This window comes from Garra rufa, chromosome 3, assembly GCF_049309525.1.
Source record: "Garra rufa chromosome 3, GarRuf1.0, whole genome shotgun sequence".
Classification (NCBI taxonomy): domain Eukaryota; kingdom Metazoa; phylum Chordata; class Actinopteri; order Cypriniformes; family Cyprinidae; genus Garra; species Garra rufa.
In genome coordinates, this window is record NC_133363.1 from 45384691 (window position 1) to 45411151 (window position 26461).

At 41.9% G+C, this 26461-nt stretch overlaps 1 protein-coding gene across 1 annotated transcript in view; it reads right to left on the bottom strand.

Annotated features, from left to right (window-relative positions):
• Nucleotides 1–26461, bottom strand: part of sox6 (SRY-box transcription factor 6) — a 159277-nt gene that overhangs the window by 93168 nt on the left and 39648 nt on the right. Inside the window, exons 4-5 of the mRNA XM_073837149.1 lie at nucleotides 10950–11196; nucleotides 6997–7207 (exon numbers count right to left, since the gene is read on the bottom strand). Coding sequence (XP_073693250.1) covers nucleotides 6997–7207; nucleotides 10950–11189 — 451 coding nt within the window. The 5' untranslated portion in view covers nucleotides 11190–11196. The remainder of the gene's footprint in view (nucleotides 1–6996; nucleotides 7208–10949; nucleotides 11197–26461) is intronic.

Below are 26461 nucleotides of genomic sequence, written 5' to 3' on the forward strand. Positions count from 1 at the left end.
CGTGCCATAAGGCAAAAGTGATAACTAAGTGGCTCGGGGACCAAAACTGAAATTTTGGGTCCATGGCCTGGAAACTCCCCAGATCTTAATCCCATTGAGAACTTGTGGTCAATCCTCAAGAGGTGGGTGGACAAACAAAAACCCACTAATTCTGACAAACTCCAAGAAGTGATTATGAAAGAATGGGTTGCTATCAGTCAGGATTTGGCCCAGAGGTTGATTGAGAGCACGCCCAGTCAGAATTGCAGAGGTCCTGAAAAAGAAGGGCCAACACTGCAAATACTGACTCTTTGCATAAATGTCATGTAATTGTCGATAAAAGCCTTTGAAACGTATGAAGTGCTTGTAATTATATTTCAGTACATCACAGAAACAACTGAAACAAAAATCTAAATATAAAAAAATATAAAAATCTAGCAGTTGAGCAGCAAACTTTGTGAAAACTAATATTTGTGTCATTCTCAAAACTTTTAGCCACGACTGTATACAGTACTTTAAGACATAAGAAGTAAAGTGTAAGAAGGTCTCATTCACGGCTGAGGAGACGTACCTATGGTGTGAGAGGGGGGACAAATGGAGCTCTTTTCAGGAGCCCTGGCTGTGATTTGTCTCCCTGAAACACCCGTTTCCTCCTATCAGGAGAGCCCCAGCTCAATGACAGAGACCGGCACAATGGAAGCGTTGTACTTGGTCCCACACAAGAGGGACAGAGTCAACAGCTGAGCTCGAGAGAGAAGATGGCTCCTGGAATGCTCCGCAGCAGTTGCTACTGTTGACTAATGGGAATCTGAGAAGAGGGAAGGTGATACGGACGCAGAGAATGGCACAGTGAGGCAGAAGCAGCTGCTTGTTTTGTCATCTGAAAGAGGAGCACTCTATTTGGAGCCTGGACAGAGTTTTGGAGGTCCGCACTAGGCAGTCAGGAGGGGAACGATTTGTCCCTCCTGTCACACGCTCCTCTGGGAAGCATGTTTGTATTATGGATGTTTGATATGAAGCATACAGGCTGTGGAGGGTTTTGAACAGAGCTGCCAAAGACTGTTTGTATCAGTCTATCTTCCTTTTTTTGGTGCTGAAGGCTTGTCAGTAGCACAGCTTTCTCTCTGAGGGGAAAGACAGGAGGAGTAGGAACTATCATTTGTGTCAAAGTCCAGAGCGTGGCAGAACGCCCGCAACATAAAAATAAAAAAAAAATCTATTTAACGTCTGCCTCGCAGGGTGACAAGAGAGTTGACTGGCAAGGAGTGGAGAGCAGGGAGACGAGCTTTTGATCATGTGTCCTAACAAGCCATTCCAGCTCATGTCTGCTCAACCCCAGCAGATTCACATTACCTATTCAAACAAAAGTGATGGGCCAGATCTTGCTCTTTACTGAGCTACCAACACACCCGCACACTAGCTTACCTGCCAAATCTTGAGATCCACACTTCACTCTGAAGAGTAACTAACATATTTTGACATGTGTACCAGAACACTGGGATTAATCAAACCAATGCTCTTTTATTCAGACAAGTGGCTCGGTTGAAGGTAGACGGAAGCGTGCAGGAAGCGAGAAACCTTCCAACGATTGATGTTTGGCCCAGTGTACTCTGCCCAAGGGACTGGTGGACTGACATAACAGAGCGATGGAACTTCGCGTTTGAAGCACACTTCCAGATCTCAGGTTTGGTCCAAACACTAGCCAAGAAATTAAAAAGGTCGACCTCATTGGGTATGCACCAAGTGCATGGCCAGTGCCACAAATCATTACAACAAAGATGGTTATTAATTAGGTGGAATAGAAATCAAAAGTAGATGACAGGGCAGCCTGTGAGTCGGAGAGCAAAGCTAGCCCCTCTGCTATTCCAACAAGAACCCTTTCAAGAGGGTCATAAAAATGCAACCGAAATGGCATGCGGTAAAACAGCTTTCTGCACTCAATTCACCCGCTGCCCAAACCCATCAATCTCCCGATCTCGATGGGGAAAAGACACATGCTGCCTGGAGATATTGGGCTGGATGTTGAAGAAAAGAGAAAAAAGGACAGATTTCAGTTAGAAATGTATAAATATAGGGAAGGGGGGTTGGGTTCCTAAAAAATGCCTTCACAGACACACTTCAACAGGAGAATGAGTGCCTCAAAGGAGATTTTGAGGACAGATAGCCCCCATAGAGCAGACCAGGAAAGTAACACACACACACAGCTGTTATTCAAATGCACACACCGGTGCTCACCTGCTGCTGAAATGGCTAAGGTCCGCAGAGCGGGGGGGCTCTGGAAATATCCCCCTGCCCCAGAGATCAGGCTTTACGTGGGATGGAGGCAATGAAGAATCTGCCCCCCTGCTAAACTCATTAACTCTGACTCAATACACAAAGCTCCAGGTGTATAGAGCCATTCGCTAACCTCGACTCTCCTCTGCCCCCTCAGAGGTCTCAGGGTTACCACCCCAGAGAAAGCCCTCATCCACGCCACATTAGCAACTGTTCCTGTTGTCACCCGGGTCGCTCCTGCCGGCGTAATTCACTCGCTTTCGGAAAGTGCCTTTTCTCCACCTGTTGGCTCTGACATGTTTCTAAACGTGTCTAACAACCTTGCCCTTTCACTTTTACATGGAAAAATAGGTGCAAGGGTGCACAGGGTTGAGCAACTGTGCAGGGACGCTGACATGAGAAACTCAGAAAGAGCATGTTTCAATGCTTTTATGAGGGAATTTGTCTTTTAACTGTTTTATGAGGAGAATGGAAACATTATATAATAAATTATCCTAGCAAACAGACTGATTTATTATAAATAAAGTAAAACGCATAATTTAAAACTGATAGTTTCTGTGTGTGGTCTTTGGGAGAAGCAGTGCGCACTGACTAGACATCACAGAGGAGTGACATGCTGCGTGGACGGTCTATTTCTCAGCCACCAAACTGAACCCCTGCCACCAAACTGCCGACAAAATGTAATGCTGGCATTCAGACGAACAGGGCTCTAAGCGTGGATTAGCAGCTAACAAGCTATTACCAGCAGCCATGGCCAATCCTGCCAATACAAGACTGCTGACTAAGTTGGCAGAGCCATTGGTTCACTGGTGCCCAAACTAGAGCAGTAGGCAGCGTGCCTTCTTGACTAGGTGCGGATGCTTCTTTCTAGAGCTTTCCGTCTGCTGCGGGAATGTGGGAATGCTAAAGTAATTAAATATTAGAATTCTGGTCACTACAGATAGGCTAATAATTATTTTTGTGTTATAGCCGATTACTAAAAATTTAAATAAACTAATGCTTAACCAACCCCAAAATAAAGGGTTATGTAACTCGGTGAGAGAGAATGAGCTGTGTCTAAGCATGCCGCTCAATGTACAAATCAGATATTTGGAGCGTTAAACTGCAAACAAATCAATTCAAGGTTGAATAAGGATGAGTGCAGTTCATCCAAATAGAGGTCAACGAATCACCCCACTAAAAAAGGAGTGTTCATAAAAGCTCTGAAAGAATCCCACATAACTGCAACAATGAAAACAACCAACCCAGTGAGGGATTCATATATCAAAGTTCATTACTTGAGTGCATTTCATAAAAAGGACCATAATTGCTTGGGAATCCCAGACAAGGTCACCTTGAATCTTTATAATGGACACTAATTTTTCCTCTTGTCCTGTTTATTTTACTTTCATTTTATTTAGATTTTTTCCCTCTCTATAATTAGGCATTTGAAGCCATCAACAAGCACTGGAGAGCTCTCTATAAATAATGTTTTACAATACCAGTTACAGAGAAATCCCAAGACCTCCTCGGTGGATGAGGTGGTTTGTGTATCGCTTTTACAACGAAGGTGACTATTCAGCTTAATGCAGTCCTCTAGGCAGGATATTTTCATTCATTAGAGCGGTCACAAGCACTTAAGGCACTTTAAGGATTGTTAGTGAGAGGAGAGATGGAGATGACAGTCCAGTTTCACTGACTTGCGGTACGGTTCTAATAGGTCTGATTGAATTTGAGAGCGTTTGACTCTTAGGGCCCCGGTGCACATTCAATTAAGTGCGCGTATGAAATACAGTGTGCTTCTATATGAATGCATCCTTTCAAGTATGTCCCAATATATGGCTCCTCGACTCAAATCAAAAGACACTGTTTTATGAACAAAGCATTATGCTTCACTGCAGTATGTGCTGCCTACACAATAACACTCAAAGTGATCACGAGAGCCAAGGTCTGTTGAAATTATGGAAGGAGATGGTTACATTTTAGCTTTAAATAGCAATGATTTAAAAGTGTGTTCAAACAAATAACAGAAGAGTGTAAATTTTGACCTGCGGATTTAAAATTGTTTGGTTTGGAAGGTTACAGAGAATTCAAAATTTCCCTATTATATGTGACCCTGGACTACAAAACCAGTCAAAAGTAGCACAGATATATTTGTAGCAATAGCCAACAATGCATTGTATGGGTCAAAATTATGCCAAAAATCATTAGGATATTAAGTAAAGATCATGTTCCATGAAGATATTTTGTCATTTCCTACCGTAAATATATCACTTAATTTTTATATACTTAATATAACTTAATTTTTGATTAGTAATATGCATTGCTAAGAATTTAATTTGAACAACTTTAAAGGCAATTTTCTCAATATTTAGATTTTTTTTTTTTTTTGCACCCTCAGATTTTCAAATAGTTGCATCATAGCAAAGCTTATTTATTCAGCTTTCAAATGATGTATAAATCTCAATTTCAAAAAATTGACACTTATTACTGGTTTTGTGTTCCAGGGTCACATATACAGTGTAGTATAAAAACAGCACTACACCAGATTGGTGATATGCTCAAATGCGCAATAGTTAACAACATTTGAATGACTTTCTACTTCTGTCCATCAAATGCTGTACATAATGTCAGATGCACCTTGGCTTAGCCAAGCAAGCTAATAAAAGGTTACAGTTGTTCCCTTAATAAGAGCGATATTTTTAGCTCATCCATTCTTTGCTTCTCATAACATAACGACATGCTTTGTCGTTAAGACAACACATGGCTCTCTCAATTGCTTTCGGAGTCACGCAAGGGGTTAATCCTGACATTTGAGGTACTGCGGGCTTGAAGATTCCCCCTTACAGCTGTACCAAACTGAGATGTCCTCAAGGACGCACAACCGCTCCATTCCAGCATCTCGGCACTAACGTATTAAACTCTGCATGCCTCTCGTCTCTCTCGAGCTCAGGAACTAATTTCTGTGCAACAGGGGAGATTGTGGCGTGAGGCATGGAGGCATGAGGTCGGCTCTGTCTCCATTATTAAGGGCAGATTAACACAGCTGTACACTAGAAGTGAAGCACCCTCTCCTGCCTGCACTAAACATACGGGCCTTAAGGATTACGAGCTGCACTTGACCATTTAAATTACTGCAGCAACCGGCCATACCAGCTGGGGCTCATTAGCATAGCACCTTAGTACACAGAGGGCTGAGAGCACATCTTAAAAAATACCCTACTAGAAACAACAGGAGGAACTTTGGAGGACATAAGCTCTTCACACTATCTCTGGTTACCATTAAGCTCGAGATGCATGAGAGGTAAGAAAATGAGAGGAGGGAGGAAAAAAAAAATCACATCAAAAGATGATTTCTTGTTTTTTCTATTAGTTAAATGCAAGCAAGTCACTTTAAGTGGTATTTCCAAATACAGGAGCTTAATTGACAGACAGGCAAATTATAGGTGGAAATATTTTTAGAGAAAAAAAAATCTTAAATCAGTTCACAGAAATTTAGATTGCTGTTAAATTATTTCATCGCACCGCCCCACAAAATGAAGCTCCTTTATGATAATGGATGGCCTGTCATAATTTTCTATATCAATTATGAATATGAAAATGAAAATATTCATGACTGACAGCCCCTCACTCAGATTTATTTAATTTGTCCTATTTTCTTATTCAAAATATTTCTCTAACCCTTGGCGATAATGAAACCAACCATAAACAAATACGATTAAATTAATATGAAGACCTTCACAGAACGGGAGAGAGAGAGAAAAAAAAACTGTCAGGGAAAAAATACTTTTAACTGAATTATGGCCTAATTTATTCCTCTGATCAAGTGTTCGGGCTAAGAGCTCCCCAGATGCTTAAATGAGACTAGTATCTCCCCAAGGAGCAATACTGTCTAAGTGTTCTTATGTGTGTGTGTGTAATATTTGATTGTATAGGTTTCTGCTTTACACTAATTACGAGGAGAAGAACTGTTTCAGCAACTCTTTCCAGTATTTGCTTTTCGGTCGTTCTCCCAGAGGACTCGCTCCACTGCGGCATGATCTGCATCAAACTATTCATTAAAATTATTTACAAATAAATAAAACAAAATAAGAAATTTTATCAATTAACTACATTTTCCTTTCAGCCACAGCACTGGATTTTTTACTTTTACGGAACAACTTAGAATTGTGCCCAAATGCATAAATCCTTCATATTACAAAATATTTTATATCATTTTATATCACTGAAATTTAATTGCCAAATCCTTGGATACTTCTGGGCCCTAAACACATGGAAGAAAAAAAGCCTTCTTGGAGCTATTTGACTTGGTCTGTAGATGAATTATGCGGCATGAATGCTGTCGTCTGTACTGAAGAATAAAAAGGTAATGTTCCTGGCGTCAGGTCGTGGCGTGTGTTTTATGGTCTGAGAGTTTGGTTTGGCATCGTCCGGAGACCACACTTAAGCTGAGGGGTAGTGCCACCCACTCTTTGTCACACTGGACTCAGTTCAGAACAAACTGGAAAACATAGCCACGTCAGTCCTCCCAGGTTAAAAGACTGCATGTGTGTGTGTGTACGGCGGGAGAAAAGAGATGGATTATGGCGAATGAGAAAGAATACAGAGTTATACAGAAGGAGAGACGGCGAACGAGGAAAACAGAGCGACTGAGGAGATCGACGCACGCCAACAAACGCTTCTCGCTAAGAGGAAAAGAACGTTCGCTCACATACACATAAATTCCTAAATCTGGACACACAAACATGCTGAAACCTTCCATACCGTCTTGCTCTGTCTTTGTCATCTCCTCTAGTTTCTTCTGTTTCAGTGTGTCCACCACATCGGCCAGGCTTCCTTTGCGGCGCTCTGGCGTTCCGAAGGCTGAACTGCTCAGCAGGTCGCCGCGCTCCCTGGCCCCCTCCTCTGGCTTGTGTGGAGAGGTAGAGTTATTCCGGAAGGAGTATAAGGAACATACTTTATTGCTGTCCGATTCCTGCAGGAGAACACAAAGGAGTTTGAGAGACTTTTTACTTTATGTCAAAATAGACATTAAACTGTCACAGTATGAGCAATTCAATCCCATTTTAAAACTGTTTGCAAAATTGGAAAGTGCTAAAGACGTATTATTTGAGTTTAGGATTCAAGTCAAATGATTACAGAGCAGATAAATGGTGTTTAACAACTCTTTTCTCTTTACAATTGTCATCGCTGTAATTCCTTTGCAAAGGTTACAAGTGCGTGTTTGAGCCGAGCTCGAGCGCGGTGTAATTTGTTGGTTCTCGAGCGGGTGGCTGTTCTTCGCGGAACCCTCCAGGCCATCGTAAATCTGGCCCCTGTCTCAAGCTGCTGTTGTTTTGCGGTCCCACCTGTGTGTGGTTTAGTGGTTAACTGGGCTTCTGTCTGCAGCTGATAGTTCAGTGTTCCCCGAGCGAGTACACAGAGAGGGAAAACAGAGCAAAAGGGAGAAGCGATCTGTTTGTCTGATCCTACACAGAGCCCAGTAACTCTACACACTACTGAGTGATTGTAAAAATAAAGTGCAAAAGCACATCAGTGAGTGACGAGGGAGTCCTGACAGAGAAGGGTATTGGCGTAGGATCGCTCCATCAATGAGAGGAAAAACTGGCAGGTGTATGTTTTGGAGAGCAGGGCACAGACGGGCATTAGGGCAGTGTGATTATGTGGCAGACACACACGGAATGAGATCCCACAAATCAGCTGGCAGATACTGAAGGATCTGCTAACACATGCAGGAAGTCAAATTTACAGACATGATCCCTTAAATAAAGTAAAAGATGATTTTCTTTAAAACTTTTTTTTAAGTCTGCCAAAGCCAGAGAAATTAATATGTACGCAAACATATTCGATCTACAGCTGCAAAACGAGTAGTTGCGATTAATCAATGATAAAAATAAAATAAAACTTTGTTTACATACTATATGTGTGTGTGTGTGTGTACTGCGTATATTTATTATGTAAGGAATAATTGACGACGGGCCGTAGAATTCTTATATATAAATATATTATTATATATAATAATATATTGTGGAAAAAAACATGGAAATAATTTGTCGTTTTTATCCTGATGTTTACTGTATTTATTAGTTTGGCCAGTGTCATTGTGGGTTTTAGTTATTTTGCTGTTTTGGGCTGTAAGGACCTTTGAAATAACTGAAATCGTATGGCGAAGTGATATAGACATGCACTGCGGTCTAAAGCTGCCTGGAACTACGTTCGCCGTGCGTTTCCCTGAATATAATGCACACCTCTAGAACGTTCGTCAGCCAATCAGATTCAAGCATTCAACGGCCCTGTAGTATAAGTATATATAAATATACATATTATGTATAATTATTTAATCAAATCTTGAATAATCGCTTTGCAGCTCTAATTCGGTCAAATTTTTCAATGACCACAATTTTATCAAATTCTTCTTAATTTTATCTCTTTTTAATTTGGAATACCCTATTCAAAATTCAACAATTTGAGGTTAGTAAGATTTTTTTTTTTTTTTTCAGAAAGAAAGACATTTTTCAGCAAGGATGGAATAAAGTGACAGTAGACAATTTTAAAAGATTTCTATTTCAAAAATATCTATTATTTCTGAAAGATCATGTAACACTAAATGCTTATTAATGGCTGCTGAAAAATCAGCTTGCAATCACAGAAATAAAATTCATTAAAAAAATGTAAACAGAAAAATGTTATTATTATTATTATTAATATTATTTTTGATCAAATAAATGCAGCATTTATAAGAAAACATTAAAAACATTTTACTAACCCCAAACTTTTGGAGTTTTTTTTTTCTAATGCAGAAATGGTCCCTCATAGTAACATTTTAAACAAACTGATGTCTAAATTAAACATTACTGGCAAATGAATTAAGTCTCCTGATCTATGAATGAGAAATAAAATTTGCTGGGCACACAAATATGGTAATGCTTTCAGACAGGCAACACTTAGATTACCTGGAATACCAAAAGCAGGGACTATTATCACTCTATTATACACTTTATACATATATTTTATTCCATGGTCCATGGTCTCTACACTTATACTGACACACCAGGTCGTAACACATGACTTGATATACGAAGAGTTTGCACATACTTCACATTACATTTACAGTCAGTTTTAAAAGTATAGTGAAGTATTTATTAGTTGAGAGTTGAAGCAAGCTACAACTCTACTGAAGCAAAAACCCTCACTCAACAACAGGATGTCCTGCTCCTGTGAAGACAAGTGAGAGCGAATTCATCGCTCACTGCAAATCAAACACAAGCAGCTGCTCTTGAACATCAAATGAGCACAATTAACTTTTCATATGCTTTCCCTCATTATATCAAGAGGAAACCGAGAGATCATCCCGCGCATATCCAACCACAGCAGAGCGGTAACAATTCTTTGAAACGCCTTTCTAATTACACCAATCACAAAAAGCTCTCTGTAATCCAATTTAGGAATCAGCACCACCTGAGCAGTGCTAAAGCCTTCGGCATTTGCATGTAAGAATCTATATATTACATTATATTATATTATATTATATTATATTATATTATATTATATATTATTAAATGTACAATTTCCCTTTAGAGGAATAAGAACAGTCTGAGATAGAGATAGAATTTGACTAGGAAAGTTTAAAGTTCATATTAAAATCTCTGACATTTGGTATCCTATCACATTTGAGAATAAATAAGGACACTGTGAAGATCTCTTCTAAATTTCTACAGTAGTTTTTTTTTGTTTGTTTAGTGAAGAAAAATATCCAATATCCATTTGATCTCTATTTAATCTGATTGCTGTCTTGGAGAAATATTTGAGATTTTAAAGAAATCCAATTTGTGCATCCTGCTGTCCCCCACATACATTTGGTGTCAATGTTGTAATGTTCCCACCAATGGAATGCAAACTCTTTGCAATTTCGATAAAGAAACAGCAAAAAGCTTCTTATGACAGCAGACTTTTTTAGGCTAATTAAAGTGGGGTTTGGCGTCTGGATGCTGCCGGGCCAGGGGAGTCCAGACCTCAGGGGCTAGTCGGAGTCACCTAGTTCTGGGCCAGAATCAGCAGCAGAGGGAGGGTTTACGGAGAATTCCCTTTTACAAGCATCGAACAATAAGTGGCTGTCAGTCTCCCGTCTGGGCTCTATGCCTCACAGTCTAGAGAGACCACCACAGAGGAGGGGGGCGGCTGCCCCAACTCCCTCGAATTCCCACTCCCAGTCCCGGTTTCTCATTGTCCCTTTATTTATAGATTCATAAAATCGCTCTGACGTGAAATGCAATTCAATACGTTGTTCTCCTGCACTTTTACAGTGTGAGGGATCTCCAGGCACTTGTGGGGGACTTAAACTTCAAAGCCGAGTCCTTGGCAAATCGCAAAGTCTTAAGTCTTCATTCAAAAGTGTTCCAGAGAGGCCTGCTCTGTTCTAGCTGTGTCCTTGGGTTGAGGATTCCTCTCCGCAGAAGTGTGTGTGTTTGTTTTGAGAGAATAGATGTGGGATACGTCCGCAGGTTTACTCCATGTTGTGTTAATGTCGTAAGATTGTGTCGCAAATGGAAAAAATTTCTAAACGAATCATCTTAACCAGGCGCTTCTCACTCTTTGAATCCTGCCAACTATCTTTAATAATGCAATCTTTCATCTACACCTCATTAGAAAGTTAAAAACACACATAGCCTGTGTTAGCACACGTAAATGAGCTATGAAACTCTGGCAGTGGTGCTCACCATGCGCTGCTGGGCCGACATCAGGCTGTCCCAGTCGGATTCGGGCGGCACACTGCTGCTGATTGGCTGGAGCTCCTCCGGGGGAGGTTTGTTGTGGAGCAGATTGTGCAGGGGCAGCTGAGGGGCAACTAGTGACTCTGAGTTCTCCTCTTTCTCCCAGGACATGCGCTCCTGATTCATTCCATCCTCGCCTCCGTCAGGGGTCGAGGCGAATGGAGAGGTGGCTTGCTTGGAAGACATGATTCTGCTGAGAAGAGAAGAGGAAACATGTTTGTCACAAAACATTCCAATGGAACAACTTCATTCCGAATAAACAGTCTTGCAAATGTCAGACAGGAAATGCTGGAGCTCGGCTTTCATTCTGTACGAGCGCCCTTGCATCACATATATATGATCTTGGCTGCTGTTCTTAGCCTCCGCTCCACATCTAACCCCACAATTGGACCGGTATCAGAGCTGGGGAGATCCTATCAATGGCTCTGAGCTCGGTGCGGGAGAAACGGCATGCACTGGGGTCCCTCTTAATCCTTTGTTTAATGTAAATGGACGTGCTGAGCTACGGCTGGAGAGCTGCCTGAGGCAGGCCCGATCCCCCCGCCCCGCGCCCGATTACCACGCTAAGAGGGTTACCATACCATATAACACGCACTCATTAAAGCGCTAACCCTGCCACCAACCACAAAAAGAGCAGTGACGCTGAGACGCTGACACTTAACGGGATTTTGATCATTACATTCATATTGAGTCTAAAAATGTGCCATTTTCCTTCGTTTGGTTGTAACTGTGCTTTTCTGCTTTTGCAATTGTACATAAGGATTAATTCGACTAGGCTGCTGTGACAGATGGGACGTAACTTTGCAAAGATTTATAGCGAATTTCCAATTCACAAAATAGGGTTGGTAAATTAATTTGTTTCAAACAAAAGTCGTCATGTCATATAGCCTAAAACTCAACCAAGTTTCTTTTATCCACACCAACAGACTCAACTTTTCAGTGCTAGACTGTTTCTCCAGGAAATAAAATAAAATAAAACAACTGTTAATTTGTGATTTTATAACAAATCATTAAATTACTCTACAACTACCGCTAAGAAGAAACTTAACCTGCTAATCGAATTAAGCACTTGATTTAAATACTTAATCAAAAAGCCGCAACTGATATAGTGAGTTGAAAATCAGCCAAGACACAACTTTCCTACCAGCCTTTAAATTGCCTGCTCTGTGACAGTAATTTACACTAGACAGCCAGCACTCATAACATCATGAACAATGACATACACGCGACCGTCTGCTGACCACAGGGTTGCAGACTCATTGTTTTGAGTCTCAAACGTCCGGAATCTATGAGAGGCTCGGCAGAGGAAGCCAAAACGCTGCCGCTAGCCACATTACCCTGGACAAAGGGCATGGGCGTTCTAGGTCACGGGCTGCAGGTGAGCTAATGTCCTTCCACTGCCCACTGAGTCTGAGGGGAGATGAGAGAGAGGCAGGTTGGGTAATGAAGGCAGCTCAAGGTGCCTCCAGAACTCCATCTCCCAGCCCTGCCAAGTTTTCCAGCATGTGGCTCATCGTGGGACGAAAACAAATTTGACACCGGGAGAGATTATTTTAACACCAAACTGTGAGTTAATCTGTTCACGTGCGTGCGGCGGCCGTGCACTTCGGCGCATGAGGGATGTGTGGGTTGCAACGGGCTGTCAGGCCCAATTGCTCTCAGGCCCTTTAAAGTATGACTACTTCATTTGAAGACGTGCCATCAATTTGCACACATGGCTGAGCACTTAAGCCTCACACTCTCAATATGAATTGTTTAATACAGTTCGGTAAGTGAGCTTTCAAAAAACTAAAACGACTCAAGCTGCTATTGTCTCGCGTATTAATAATTTTGTTATGCTTACAGAAATAACACAAACACATCCGCAAAGTCTTAGATGAGCTCTGCGGCGGCCAACAGAAGTGGACAATGGAAGTCAATGGAAGTTAATCAAGCGGGATACCGCAGCTGTGCAAACAAGCTAAGTCTGTTAGTTAGCGCAGAGGAAGGCACCGGGGACCCAGACCGCTCCGCGCCACTATTTTCTTTAGCGAGACCGAGGCCTCAATTTTAATCAGCCAATAAATTGTTTCCTGTAATTATATCAAACAGAAAGTGATCTCTAAAATTGTAGAGCGTTAATTGAAAATCAAATTTAAGAGCAAAGTTCAGTGGCACGCGGAAGGGGCGCACTGCAGCTAGACGAGGAAGAGCGTGCTTATGAGAGACCGAGCGATTCTGCTTCTATTTTTTATTCATGGATCCAAAGAGCCAGAGCTTCCAGCACAACAACCCCCACCTTCATCTTCTTCAATGGACTGCGAGCGAAACAAAGCACTTCTTTTGTATTACACAGTAAATCAAGTGGTATTATTTTACCTCTAAAATATTCAGTCTCTCAGGCCTTTCCCTCCAGTCTCCAGCCATCAGTCAAACTGCTGAGGCATGATAGCTAGAGAGCGAGAGAGTGAGAGAGGCTGACTCCATCCTCCTGTAACATGTGTCTACAGCAATTTTACTCGAAAACGCAACAGATCTGAGCCAGGGCCCCGTAACAGTATTTGTCAGTTGGAGTTAATAATTCATTAGGAAAGCTGGGAGGGCGGCTCAGCCCATGAGTGCTGGGTTCATGAGTTTTGCCCCTCAATCCCTCCCAACCATAACACCCCCCCTCCGTCCCACTCACATCCACCCGGCTAATCTGCACCCACGGCTGAGAATGGAACAATGTGGCTGCCGTTTAGCTGGAATAAAGGCCTGATTTGGAGATGGATTTTTCCTTTAAGCGCACTTCAAAATCGTTTAATTCCTCCCTACGAGCCATAAAACAAAAAGCTGCTTGGTTTCTACAGTACGTGGCGTTTGACAGAGGAGGGGAAATAGCCTTGACGCCATCGTATTTCATCAAATTAAACGCTGCTTTACACTCACGGAACAGTCCGGCGAGCCACCGCAGCGCTTCCTTTTATTCTTATTAATAATTCAATCTGTTTCTCCAGTAAATAAGTCCGATCCGTTGGCCTTTGTGCATATTAAGCAGAGAATATATCAACTAAGCCAGAGCGGCCTCATATGAATTCCTGTCAGCCCTCTCTCGCTCAGGCCTGATTACACAATAACAATGGTCGGCTAACAAACCAAACCAATCAATAAGTGTAGGGAAGCACAGCTTGTCTTTTGGCAGTCCGAGGGAGAGAGAAAGGCCCCATATATAGCTGACAATATTGCGATACGTTTATGAGGATTAGGAGTTAAGTTCTCGGCATGAGTTCTCATGTAGCCTGGAATGCTTCGACTCATGAATTGTTGCCGCTGCTAACGTTTCATCACGCACTGACCTCTGTTTAATTGGTTAGTGGCATTAGAAGACACCCCTGCGCTGGTGTTCCTCAGGGGGTCTCATGACTGGGGGCCATGTGTCTTGGGATATCCGCTTTCGCCCCGCTCAATCGTTAGAAGCCCCCCGCTCCTCTGTCTCCGCCGTGTCTTTCTGTTGCCCTTTTATAGACAATGGCGATAAGTAACTCCTGAGCTACGGTGTCACTGTTGCTCCCTTCCCCTCGGTCACCCCACACCCCCTCAAAACCACAGGCCTTTGCAGACCCCCTAAATCACCAGCCACTCCTGAAAGGAAATATTAGAAGGCCGCTTTTTGCTCCAGCACCACCACCCAGACCTATATGAAGGGAAATAATCAAATAAAAGAGGGTAAAACAAGAGAGCCATTGTTGAAGGAGCTAACGATGGGTGAGCAGAAAAATGGCAAAAGCTGCTTTATGACAGGGCTTCAAGTTTCCACGGGTAACGGCGCACACACAGACACACACACGCACACGCTCGCACAACCGAGCACATGTGTATGAACATACATAATGCTTGAGCATACGCACACGCTTTCAAAATGCAGGCTAATAAGAAACGTAAAGGTAGGACGGAGAAAGCTATAGCAGTGTAAAACTTTGCCAGTAAATGAGAGTTTAAAAGGCTAATCATAAATCTGAAACAGGACACTCCAATGCAGTTATTCAAAGTGTAACAGGAAGCATTTGCGTCTGAAAGGAAATCCGTAAAACATACAAAAGAAACAAGCAACAGCGTTTTGTGTAGTATTCCTGTGGTCAGGTTTATATGCAACACTACACCCTGATACACCCTGACAAAATCATTTCTGAATACGGATTTACGTTCAGCATTTTTAAACGGCAGCTGCTGCAGCCGTAAAGGTTGAGCGCTCAGTAACACGACGCACAATGTTAGCACAATGTTAAACATAAAATGAATATAATACTCTCACTTATTATTACTAAATAGACTGTAGAGATTTCTGTCAAAAATTACACACGTGAACTGGCGTCCCACAGAGAGTGACAACAGGAGTGTGAGACGAACAGAGGCATGAGTTTGCATATGTGTCTTTGTGCGAGCGTCTCTCTGACAGCAATTCACACAGGTGACGGCACAGACTCTCAAGGTCTTCACCTCCTATAATCAACCCTCTTTCACCTGTGAAACCTGGGCTGGAAAATTATCATCCCTGCTGTAGCTGTTTAGCACCTTCAAATTATCACCTTCCATTGTACCTGAGCAGTCTACCCATCCATGAACAATCACCTGAGACAGAAGGAAAGAACGCTGTCTCTCAGAACTAGGGCTTTGAACTAGGAGTAGTTATATCAACAGAAAACATGCTCCTCAAAAACAAGCTATTATTATTTCTAATCTATTTTGATATCTTTTTATGATGATTATTAATAGAACTATAAGTAAATACATTTTAAAAAATATCATTCTGAATAATAGTAAAAAAAATTACAGCAGTTCATTAAAAAACGCTTAATACTAAAAATATTAATAATAAATGAAAAGACATTTTAAATATAAATACCAGTAATAATAGTAAAAAAATATATATTTTTAATAAAAAGAATAAAATCTAATTTAATGGACAGGTGTGTAGCACTACTACTAAGACACTTCTTAGAAATACTTTTTAAAAATCCATCAAACAAGTAAGCAAATAAATTAATTAATACAATTATTATTTGTAATAATAGAATTACAAAATAACAATAATAAAAGTTAATACAAATAAATATATGTATATTAAATAAATAAATATTATTACTACTTTTTGAATGTAATGATAATTTCACTATGTATACGACACCTGTAAACATCTGAGAAAAGCCTTCACTTTCAAAAGCCATCAAAACACTGTCCATAAATGTTAACCTCACAACCCTTCCACATATCACTTTCCACTGTTGCTTCACTCCAAATCCAAAACTTAAAATACAATACACAGCCAATTTACAAGGAGAACACCAAGTATTTTCTAAAAGTGCATTCTAGACATCAAGCACAGCCTGGGTAAGGACTATGCAAAGAAAAATAAGAGAATTGTGAAAAAAAAAAAAAATCTTTTAGCTCAAACAGCCTGTCTCTGTCCTCACTGTGAATGTGAGAAATGTGTGTGAATGAGTGTGTATCAGGTGTGTACACTCACATACTGTCCCCCTCAGCCTGTTTGGCCGCTCCTGTCCTTCTCTGTTCTTCACACACCACTTCAGAGCTGGATGGCATAACACTTCCTCAAATTCTGATACACACAAACACACACAAAAACACTCGAGCACAGACAGGCCGTTCGATCCCAGCCACGGCACGTCTTGTCAGAACACATCCGACGCCACGCTGAACCAAGTACGCTCACACACATGAACGGAGCCACCGGCAGAGCAGCTGTTAAGCTCCTCCGCTCAAACACACACACATACACACACAGAGCGTCTCCCTCGCACGCGTGTCTCTTTCAGTCCCTGTACGGCCGGAGACGATTCCGAGACGCAAGGAAAGCAGCTCACCGTCTCTCTCCGTCCCTCGCTCGGGGCCTTACGGGGCAACAATTCCCAAAGTGCCTGGTGTCAGTGCTGCAGTTAAGCAAACTTTACAGCCAGTGAAGCCATCAAGCAACACAGCCTATTTGCTGAGCAACAGTGGAGCTTTGTGGTTTCCCTCACAGTTGACAGTAAGTTATGAGCCCTTTGTGAGCGCAGGGGAAGGAAAACAGAGATCGGAATTTGGCAGGAAAATATAATACAGAATTCTCCTGTCTGTGGAACCTGGATGTTTTTTTGTTTTTTTCATACTTTCTGTTTCTTTCTCTCACTCTCTCCCTTTTCCTCTCTCCCTTACTCTCTCTGTCCCTCCCGTTTTTTTGGTGGAAACAATCAAGCATTGTTGGAGGAAAGAAAAGCAACTCTGACAGATGAAATATAGTGGGGGCCCCTTTTTGGAAAAACAGTAAACAAAGCACCATTCAGGGACAGGTCCTTTCTGTCATTTATAAAGATACTTTTCTACAGAGCGGCTGACTTTATAGCAAAGGAGTCAACAAATCGAGTGTAAAATCTCCCACAGTCCACTGTGACGAGGTAAGAAGACAGAGAATGAAGTGAGAATGCTAAAGATAGACAGAGGAAGGGGGCTGTATATTGCTGAGTTTCACAATAAACTTATTAGACAAGATGGAAGGTGATATAGACAGGGAAAAGGTTTAAAATAGGGGGTGGGGGGCATAAAAGTGACTAGCCAAAAAAGTTTTTTTTTTTCAGACTAGCCAAAAACGGGGACAATGGCTAATTATGAGGGAGTAATTTTGCCGCCAGAGGACTGGAGAGAATGAATGGACGCATGAAAGGCTGAGGGCTATTCAAGCCAGTGTCAGCGAGAACTGTATGCCTACAGTCTTCAGCCTGGAGCTCATGAGGTCATCATTGGCACCCGGTGCCCAGAAAAACTTGGGCTGGTACAATTGTCGTTTGGACATCTGGAATGCCGGCGCACAGTGCCCTGCTTTCTCCAGCCACTGTCCCCCTAATTCCTTTCTTTTCCAAAAATAGGAAGCTTTTTTTGGGGCAGTCGCTAGTCAACCAAATTGGAAAATTTGCAGCGTCTAATGAAAAGAAAAGCTGTTTTGTTCTCTTTCATTCTCATCTCATAAATGGGATTTCTGTGGAGGAAGAAATCAAGGAAATACCTTCAACGCAACACTATTCTGGATGCTTTTTTGAGTGGATAGCAATTCAGCTAGTCCCATCCCTTAAGTCTTCTAAAAGTTTATTCTAAAAAAATGTATTTTATTTTATTTATAAGCTAAACTGCCCTTTTTATGCTTTCTCTGTCCTCCTTACAGTGTTCTCTCTCCTTATTTTCTTACTTTTTATAAACAAAATTATGAAATGTATTATTTTCCCCTGACATTACACATGCAAAGCAGGACAGGATCAGGGAGTACCGAGAGGGGATGCCAAAAAGGCCACAATTCATGCGACACGTCATTTGGAAAATCAAAACAGGGGCAGTACGTTCGCTCCACCCAGATGAGGCCATGTGAAGATGCCTGACGAATTGCAAGGGTCAGCCAGGACACATCTCGAAGATCTACGATTAAGCCTTATTATGTTGGGGCAAGTGACATTGATTGCCGATTTAAACCTCTGAAACTAATTCATTCGCCCCTGTTCAAAGGAAAGCATGGGCAACAGTGTGTGGCCGTGGTGACAGGTCGGACGAAGGCGGCTGAATAAAAACCCCTGCTAAACGAACGGCTGGCACTCATGTCTGTCAGGAGGTGGTTAGAAGTTCCCCACATGACTGACAGCTGATACAAAAAAAAGAAAGACAGAGAGAGAGAAAGAGAACAGAGAGGGTGAGAGGGAGAGTCCGTCCATCGATCTGTGTAATTGCCACGAAAATCTGAGTCAGAGAGTACATGAAGGGTTGATGTTTTAGCAATGCTAAGATGGAGCAGCACAGGGAAAAAGCGGTAAAGTGAATACGAAACACGCTGAACCACGGCCTAATAAAACCAGGAGCTGACAAGCATGGTTGAACAGAAAAATGTGCAGTAGATTTGTACCCAGGCCAGAAAGCAGGCACATTACTGGATTAGCCGCTGACTGATACAGAAAATGTCTCACCCGTCTGCTATTAAACCGTGTGTCTGACCAACTCGCATGCTCCCGTTTCAGATAAAACAGCACAGTAGTGTCTTAAAAAATGTTCTCAACAAGCTGGAAAAATATCTGACTGGAGTAAAAAAAAAAAAACCTCTAAGGTCTGTGACGGGCTTCCTCAGCCAGTTGTAAGTAGCATTACGACGGTCTGCTCCATTCGGTAACACGATCTGCACAGCAGCCGCAAGCAGTTAGAACTTAAGTGTAGTCATGTTGACTAACACCTTCGTCTCTCTTTCTTTCTTCCCTTCTTTCCGCCCCGCTCTCCTTTTCCTGGCAGGGGTAGACGCATGCATCATGACAGGCTTTCAGAATGAAATCATTAACTAAATTGCTTTCTTTTAAAAAACCGCAAGTGTGTGACAGGGCTGGTGTGTATCTGTCTCTGGCTGCTGTCCATCGCTTTTGGGTTCGGCTCGGCCTCTGTTGTGGTTCGCCGTCGCCACAGCCATCCCGCTCCGTGCGGCGGGGACCGGGCTCTGTGACTCGCCTGGGCCCCTGTATGAAATAATCGAGTAATCTCAACCCTGCTCCCCGAATTCACAAACCCTGCCTGCCAGCAGCACAAAGAGGCCTTTTGTGCTCCTGTATGTGTGTGTGTGGGGGTTCTCAATACTGACTGTATGGATCATCATCACTGAATCAATCAAAAACATATTAAACAAATACACAATTCGAGCTGCGCCATTCAGCAAAGGGTTTGTGGGAAGAGTGAGTGAGCAGTGAGCAAATTAACACCACTTCTGTTTGTCATCGAAGCACGGAGCAACCCGGAACGCTAACGTATTTATGAGCGAGAGCGTGGTGCAGTTTTTCACTCAGAAAGAGGCTGTGAGACAGAGAAAATTGAAAGCAAACTATAAAACAAAAGAAAATGTCCATGTGCCCCTGACAGCGAAGAGGTGAATAACCCGGGACAAAAAAAGAGACTGTCGCATCTAGTCTTTGGCAACACTGTATCTGCCACAGAGAGACTTGAATAAGCAAAGCAAACAGAGGGAAAGTAAATAGGTAGCGAAGGCCGGACAAATATTTGATAAGCGGATAGGTATTGTGGCAGTGTGGGACGTGTGGCACAGGTCTTCCCTCCCCTTTATCCCTCTCAGTTTCTGCGTGCGAGGCAGCAGATGTGTCTTTCACAGCCTGCGGAGTGTGCAACCAATCCGCAAACAATAGCTAGCCACCGACAAAGGTCATCTTTCGCAATCCATGCGTTATCAGAAGCTGAAAAACAGCGAGCACGCAGCTAGCCCATGCTCGACGCACGTCGTGTGGCACCCCGGCTGTGTCCGTGTGTGTTTTAACCCCTCACTACAATGCAACTTGAGCCTTCTTAATAAGCCAATTACACAAGTTTAAGCCACCTCTTTGACCTCGAGTTAAGCTAACAGTTGGTGTAAACAAGTGAAATCCTATTAACCTAATAATATACACGGAAGCAGGCGGCAGCGGCCAGCAGTTCAGGCGCTAAAGCCCCTCTATAGCAAGTTTGGTCCACCAGAGCAACAGTGGCCATGAGCTTTGTGCTCCCAAACAGGGTCATAAGTTAATCCGCAGTGGTTATTAGAGTACTTGTCAGAATGGATGTGCTAATTTAGCTAGCCTGTATTAAGCCTCTCCACTTAGACGCCTAAAAACAAACACGTCCTCAGTCATTACATTAATACACATTTAAGGCTGGAAACTCGTGAAATGAACACTAATTAGAGTCTAAATAGACCCCATAATCCAGCAGTTACAAAGAAACAGACAGAGTGCCGTAGCGCTGCGGCTAACAATCTAGCATTGTGTTTGATGAGCTCGTTTCATTTACTGTGGCGGCACTTAACTTTCTAACTGTTCCTCTTATGATCACAGAGGAGAAAAAAACAAACTTGGGGATTTATTTTTTATGAATCCAACTTCTAAGTGTTTCCTCTTGAAATCGAGGGCTGCATTATTCATAAAAGTGCTGCATTTTAAAGGCGACAAACAACACGTTTTATGCGGCGTTATGAAAGCATAATGCCGGCAGATGCTCCTTCTGTTTTGTTCTGATGTCACCTCCACAGCAAATGGAGACAGTTTTAGGGTAAATATTTAACAGTGGGCCATTTAGCCAGATACAATTTAAGCATGCAGAAAGTGTGTGTATGTGTACTCCTGTGTGTGTATGTGTCAGGAAACGTTCCCACCAGGAGTCATTTCTGGGGAGATGATAAATAAGTGAGATTCATAGTACTGTATTCTCTCATCTTTGTATGATTGTGTGTACTGTTTTAGCTCATTTGACTATATTGTTGTAGTGCTTAAGGCATAAATGTATTCAAAACACTGTAACTGCTTTTTTTATGCAACCGCTACCCTCAGGTTGATGTTAATCATGTAGCTGTGTGTTTGGGCGTTTCTACATGCGCTTTGGCGGTCCAGGATTTTGAAGGGATAATTAATCCTGAAATTAATATTCTGTCATCATTTACTCACGTATGTAATGAAGGAGTTTCTTTCTACCGCGAAAGACAAAATAGACCTTCAAGCTCCAAAAAGGACAAAAAGTACCTAAAAGTAGCCCATACTACCCATACAGTATATTTAAAGCCTAAAAATTTGGCTTTAAAGTTTTACGTTTTTTCTTTTAGCTAATACTTCTTTTCAGCAAGGATGAACATTGAAGGATTTGTACACTGTTACACTGTAATTTTTTATTTTTTTTTACTTTCAAGTAATAAAAGAATCCTAACCAGAAGAAATATTTTAACTATTTAACTATACACTAATGATAAAAAAAAAAAAAATTTAAGCACCAAATTAGCATATTACAATTATTTTTGAAGGATCTTGCGACACTAAAGACTGAAGTAATGACTGCTGAAAATGCAGCTTTTGTATCACAGGAATAAATTGCATTTTAAAATATAATAAAATAGAAAACAGTTATTTTAAATTGTAATAATATTTCACAATATTACTGCTATTACTGTATTTTGGTTGAAATAAATGTAGCCTTGATGAGCATAAGAGACTTCTTTCAAAAATATTTTGAAAATGTCACGATCCCTAAATTTTTTAACTGTAGTGTACAATAGATTGGTGCAAAGACAAAATAGGATTTTTTGAGTCGTTATTCATTGAAAATATTCATTTTTTATTTAAATAGTTAATGTATTTATTTATTATTTTTTTGCTGTAAGCCGTCACCGTATGGAAAAGGTCAGCAAGAACATCTTTCAAAACATCTTCTTTGGTGTTCAACAGAAAAACAAGAAAGTCAAGCTTAAAATGAAATAGTAATCTGTCAATTCATAAACTGCCCCTTCGACATACTAGTAGTTCAAGCTCTAACAGCTCTTGGCTTAAGGGGGAAAAAGAAAAAAAAAAAAAAAGTTTGTGACTGACAGCTTAGGTAATTTAATGCTACCACTTCACTGGGCCTTCCACTTTTAAAACACTGAGTATCTCTTGGCCAGTTAGTGAGCATCTGTCTGTCTGTGAGTCTCTGTGTAATGTGGTATGTCACATTATGAGCTCAGGAGTCAAGTGTAGATTACAGCACTCTGTAGCACCCTTGCTATTAAACTGTTGGGAGAGCAGCTTGACATACGCAGGGTGATAGGAGGTGTGTTTGTGTGTGTGTGAGTGATCATGTAGTGGACTCAGAGGCCAAGGTTTGGAGACAGGCAACAGCTTCAACAATGTTCGAACACTTGCTTTACAAAATCCCTCTCTCTCTCTCTCTAACCGTGGCACCCTTCCCCATTCGACTACCACCTATCAGTCTCAGGGCTTGCATCATGGTTCCTTTAAAAAAGGCCAGCCAGAGCCAGCTAGGGAAAATACCTCACGCTGAGCAATTCATAACATCCCAGCAGAGACCTCATTGTGTGTTTACAGTAAAACTGCTGGTCACAATGCTTCATCAGCTGACCTGGCCAGAAAGCGAGCTGTAAAACTCCATCTTACAGCACGCACACACACACAGACGTACGCACAGGGAATAAAACAAAGGCACCATAACAGGACCGCATAGGTCTTAATTGAGTTCGCCCCTTTCAAGCGTGCTATTATTTCTGGCTAATGGCATCCACTGGCCCTCTCTCATTACTTGAGTGGGTCTTGAACAAGCCTCTCGTTTGATACAGTTAGAGTTAATGCACTATGAACAGATACACTGCTAGTCATCAGCGATCTGCATATTCAATAACTTCCGTAATTACAGCCGCAATTCATCAGATCCAATCTGATTGCAGAGGGGAAGAGAGAGAGAGAGAGAGCGAGGTTTGATTCCTGGAGGACACAATCTAATCACAAAACTAACATGATAATTGAAATCTAAATTGAAAGGGTTGGTGAGCCATGCACAACTGTGTCAAGGCAGAGAGAGCGGAAGTACTTGTGCCTTGAAAGCAGAAGAGAGGAATAAAAGATGCTGATGGAGGAAAAGAGAGAGAGAGAGAGGGAGAGGGAGGAAGGGAGGGAGGGAGGGAAGAATGAAATGGCTGGAAGACAAACTCAAGGACCAGTGAGTCATCACAGGGCAGTTTTCTTAAGAATCATTGTGTTGGACGATGTAATGGCCAATCATGAATCGTTTGGCATGTCACAACATATTATTGTGAGCCAAAAACAGTATCGATGTGAACGGAACATCTGAGGCAACTTCATGTTCAAGTATTTCTACTTTAGAAGATGTGAGTGCACAACACTGGGTTAAGTTAAAAAGCTTTGCATAAAATAAAATGCAATATTTTGATGTGTGTGTGCTCAGAAAAAGGGAATCCAGCTGTATTCCAGGGTGGCTTAACTAAAAGCTGTTTTCCATGCCAAACTGATTCTATCAAATTAAAGTTAATCATACTGTATAAAATTCCATTCAGAATTTAGCTGAGTCAGACGTGGTGCTTGATTTGCAAATTATGATCTGATGAGTCACACACGTCCAGGCCGAAAACAAGAGGTTCACACACAATTGTTCTGCAGGTGGGTGGAGGGGTTCATCGTGTGTTCTCATCATTTCCTCTGCTATCCCTCTTTCAACCGTCGTCATGCAAAGCAGAGAGCTTTACAATCTCTCCCATCTGCCGGGCTCCTCCTCAGCCCTCAATAACAGTTACTCAGTAATGCCAAATTCATTAACCTGTGCTGCTGTTACAGTGGCCCTGACCATAAATTAGGTTAATGTGAGCAGACATATTCCACTGCTAATAGGGGATATAAAATGAAAGAGGGACACGGAGGGATGGAGATTGTAGATCATAAACATATTGTCCCTGACAAAAAGCCCTAATGGCTCTTTGTTCGCTTTAACTGCTTGACAAATGTTTTTTGAAGGACGGACAAACGGTTTGGAAAAATTGTATTTTGTGTCATTTGAATTTATTGTATAAATGTGACCCTGGACCAGTCATGAGGGTCAATTTTTTTGAAATTGAGATTCATACATCATCCAGAGCTACAACTATTTGAAAATCTGAAATCTGAGGGTGCAAAAAAAGTACTGAGAAAATCGCCCTTAAAGTGAAGTTTGCAATGCATTTACGGTAGGAAACGTACAAAATATATTGAACATGATCTTTACTTAATATCCTAATGCTTTTTGGCATAAAACAAAAATCTTTGTTAGTATTGTTGGCTATTGCTACAATTATACCCATGCTACTTATGACTGGTTTTGTGGTCCAGGTTCACAAATGTAATTTCAGTATAAGCCACACTAGAAAATAATATGACACAACAGCATTTAAAATCTGATGTCAAGTCTGATAAACTAGTACAATTGTGGAATGTCAGAATAATATTATGCGTGGATACACACCTATTTATACTGGACGTTTTCTATAAATACAGAGAGAGGAAGAAAAAAAGTTACGTGCAGACGGGAAAACTGCTAAGGCCGTGGTTATCAGGCGAGCAAAGTGCCAGGAACAAACAGAGCCATGCAGAAACCTGTTCTCTCCTCTGCCCTCCCCTCCCTCCCTCTCTCCCTCCGTCTCTACACCGCTGCACTGGGAATAGCGATGGGAATGACTGGAGGCCGTCCAAACAACATCTGACAGCTCCTTCTAATTGGAGAAGTTATTTTCTTCCAGATTTTAGGCGTAAATCTAGTCAGTGTTTATTCAGAGTCAGTTAGGAACAAGTAGGTTTTGGCCATGCAGCACTTTTGTTCCTGCTTGCTAAACTGCATCGCTTCCCTCCGCTCCTCCCTTTCCATCTCCTTTCAAGAAGTGTCGAGAGGAGCCAATCTGCAGGTCCCGCACCCGTGACGGCGCCAAACGAACGTGACACCCAAAACAAACTGCTATTGTTCGGGGAGACACCGACCTTTGCCGTCCTCGGATTACGTGACGACCTCTTGTCTCCGCTGTCCTCCCCTGGTCTTACCAAACAACTTTTACCAAAGAGCCTATTAGGCCAGAATTCCACTTTGTTGTTAAAAAGGGTCTTGTCCTTTCAGAGCGCTAGCTCTTTCGCGTCTATTTTTCTATCAAAGGTGGTGGAGGAACACAAGTCCATTGTTCGTCTCGCAGATGGAAGCTGGAGTTACTACGGCAACAGCTCTAATCCCTCTTTTTACCACCTTTCTTTATATTATTGGCCCATCAAGTGGTACCTTTTAACTCAGGAGCCGGAGGGGCCAGCGGCAACGCTCCCTCTGTCTAATTAGCTGTGATTCTTGCCGCACAGTTCATGATGAGCTAATCGAACATTTGCAAAATAATGACATACCGGGAGCGGCTATTCCTTCTCCTGAGGCCCTGCTATAAGAATAACAATAATGATTCTATTATGGAAGAGCGGCCTTTAAAACGCCGCTCGGCCACCACAACAGAGAAGGTAATTGTGCTGGTGTTGTCCACACAATCAACAAGCTATTGTTGGCGACTTGAAAAATAAAGGAGCAGAGAATGGGTGCCACGGTGATTGGTCTGCTCTGCCATGCGGGGCCCATGCTGAATTGTCTGGCAAAGAAGGTCCTTGATAGAATGCTGAAAAAAAGGTTTGGATGAAGACAACTGTCTGGCTTTTCTCTTTTTTTTGTGTCTGGGCCTCTTTCTCTCACCGCTTAAATAACCACCAATCCGCATTAGACCACTGCTATTCATATAGTGAATGGGGCTGGGCCACAGAAGAACATCTTTTGGGCACAGGAGGCTTAGGTAGCCTCTGTGTGCTAGACCCATGAAGATTTGATCCCGTGTTTACTCAGAATCATCTCTGTGTATCTTACTTTCAATAAAAAACGACCCTTCTATACTACCGGTTGAAACTTTCCAGCTCAGCTCTCACTAAAATAAGGCTCATAAGCCACACGCAAACATGTCAATGAACTGACTGATAGCTATAAACAAAATAACTAACCATAGAGAATAATATCAATTAATCATCAGCATGCATGGCAAATGAGCGACAGTCCAGAAGTGCTGGAATCTGATTAAATCACAGCACATTAAAAACTTAAGAGTTTTTTTTTTCAGCATTTTT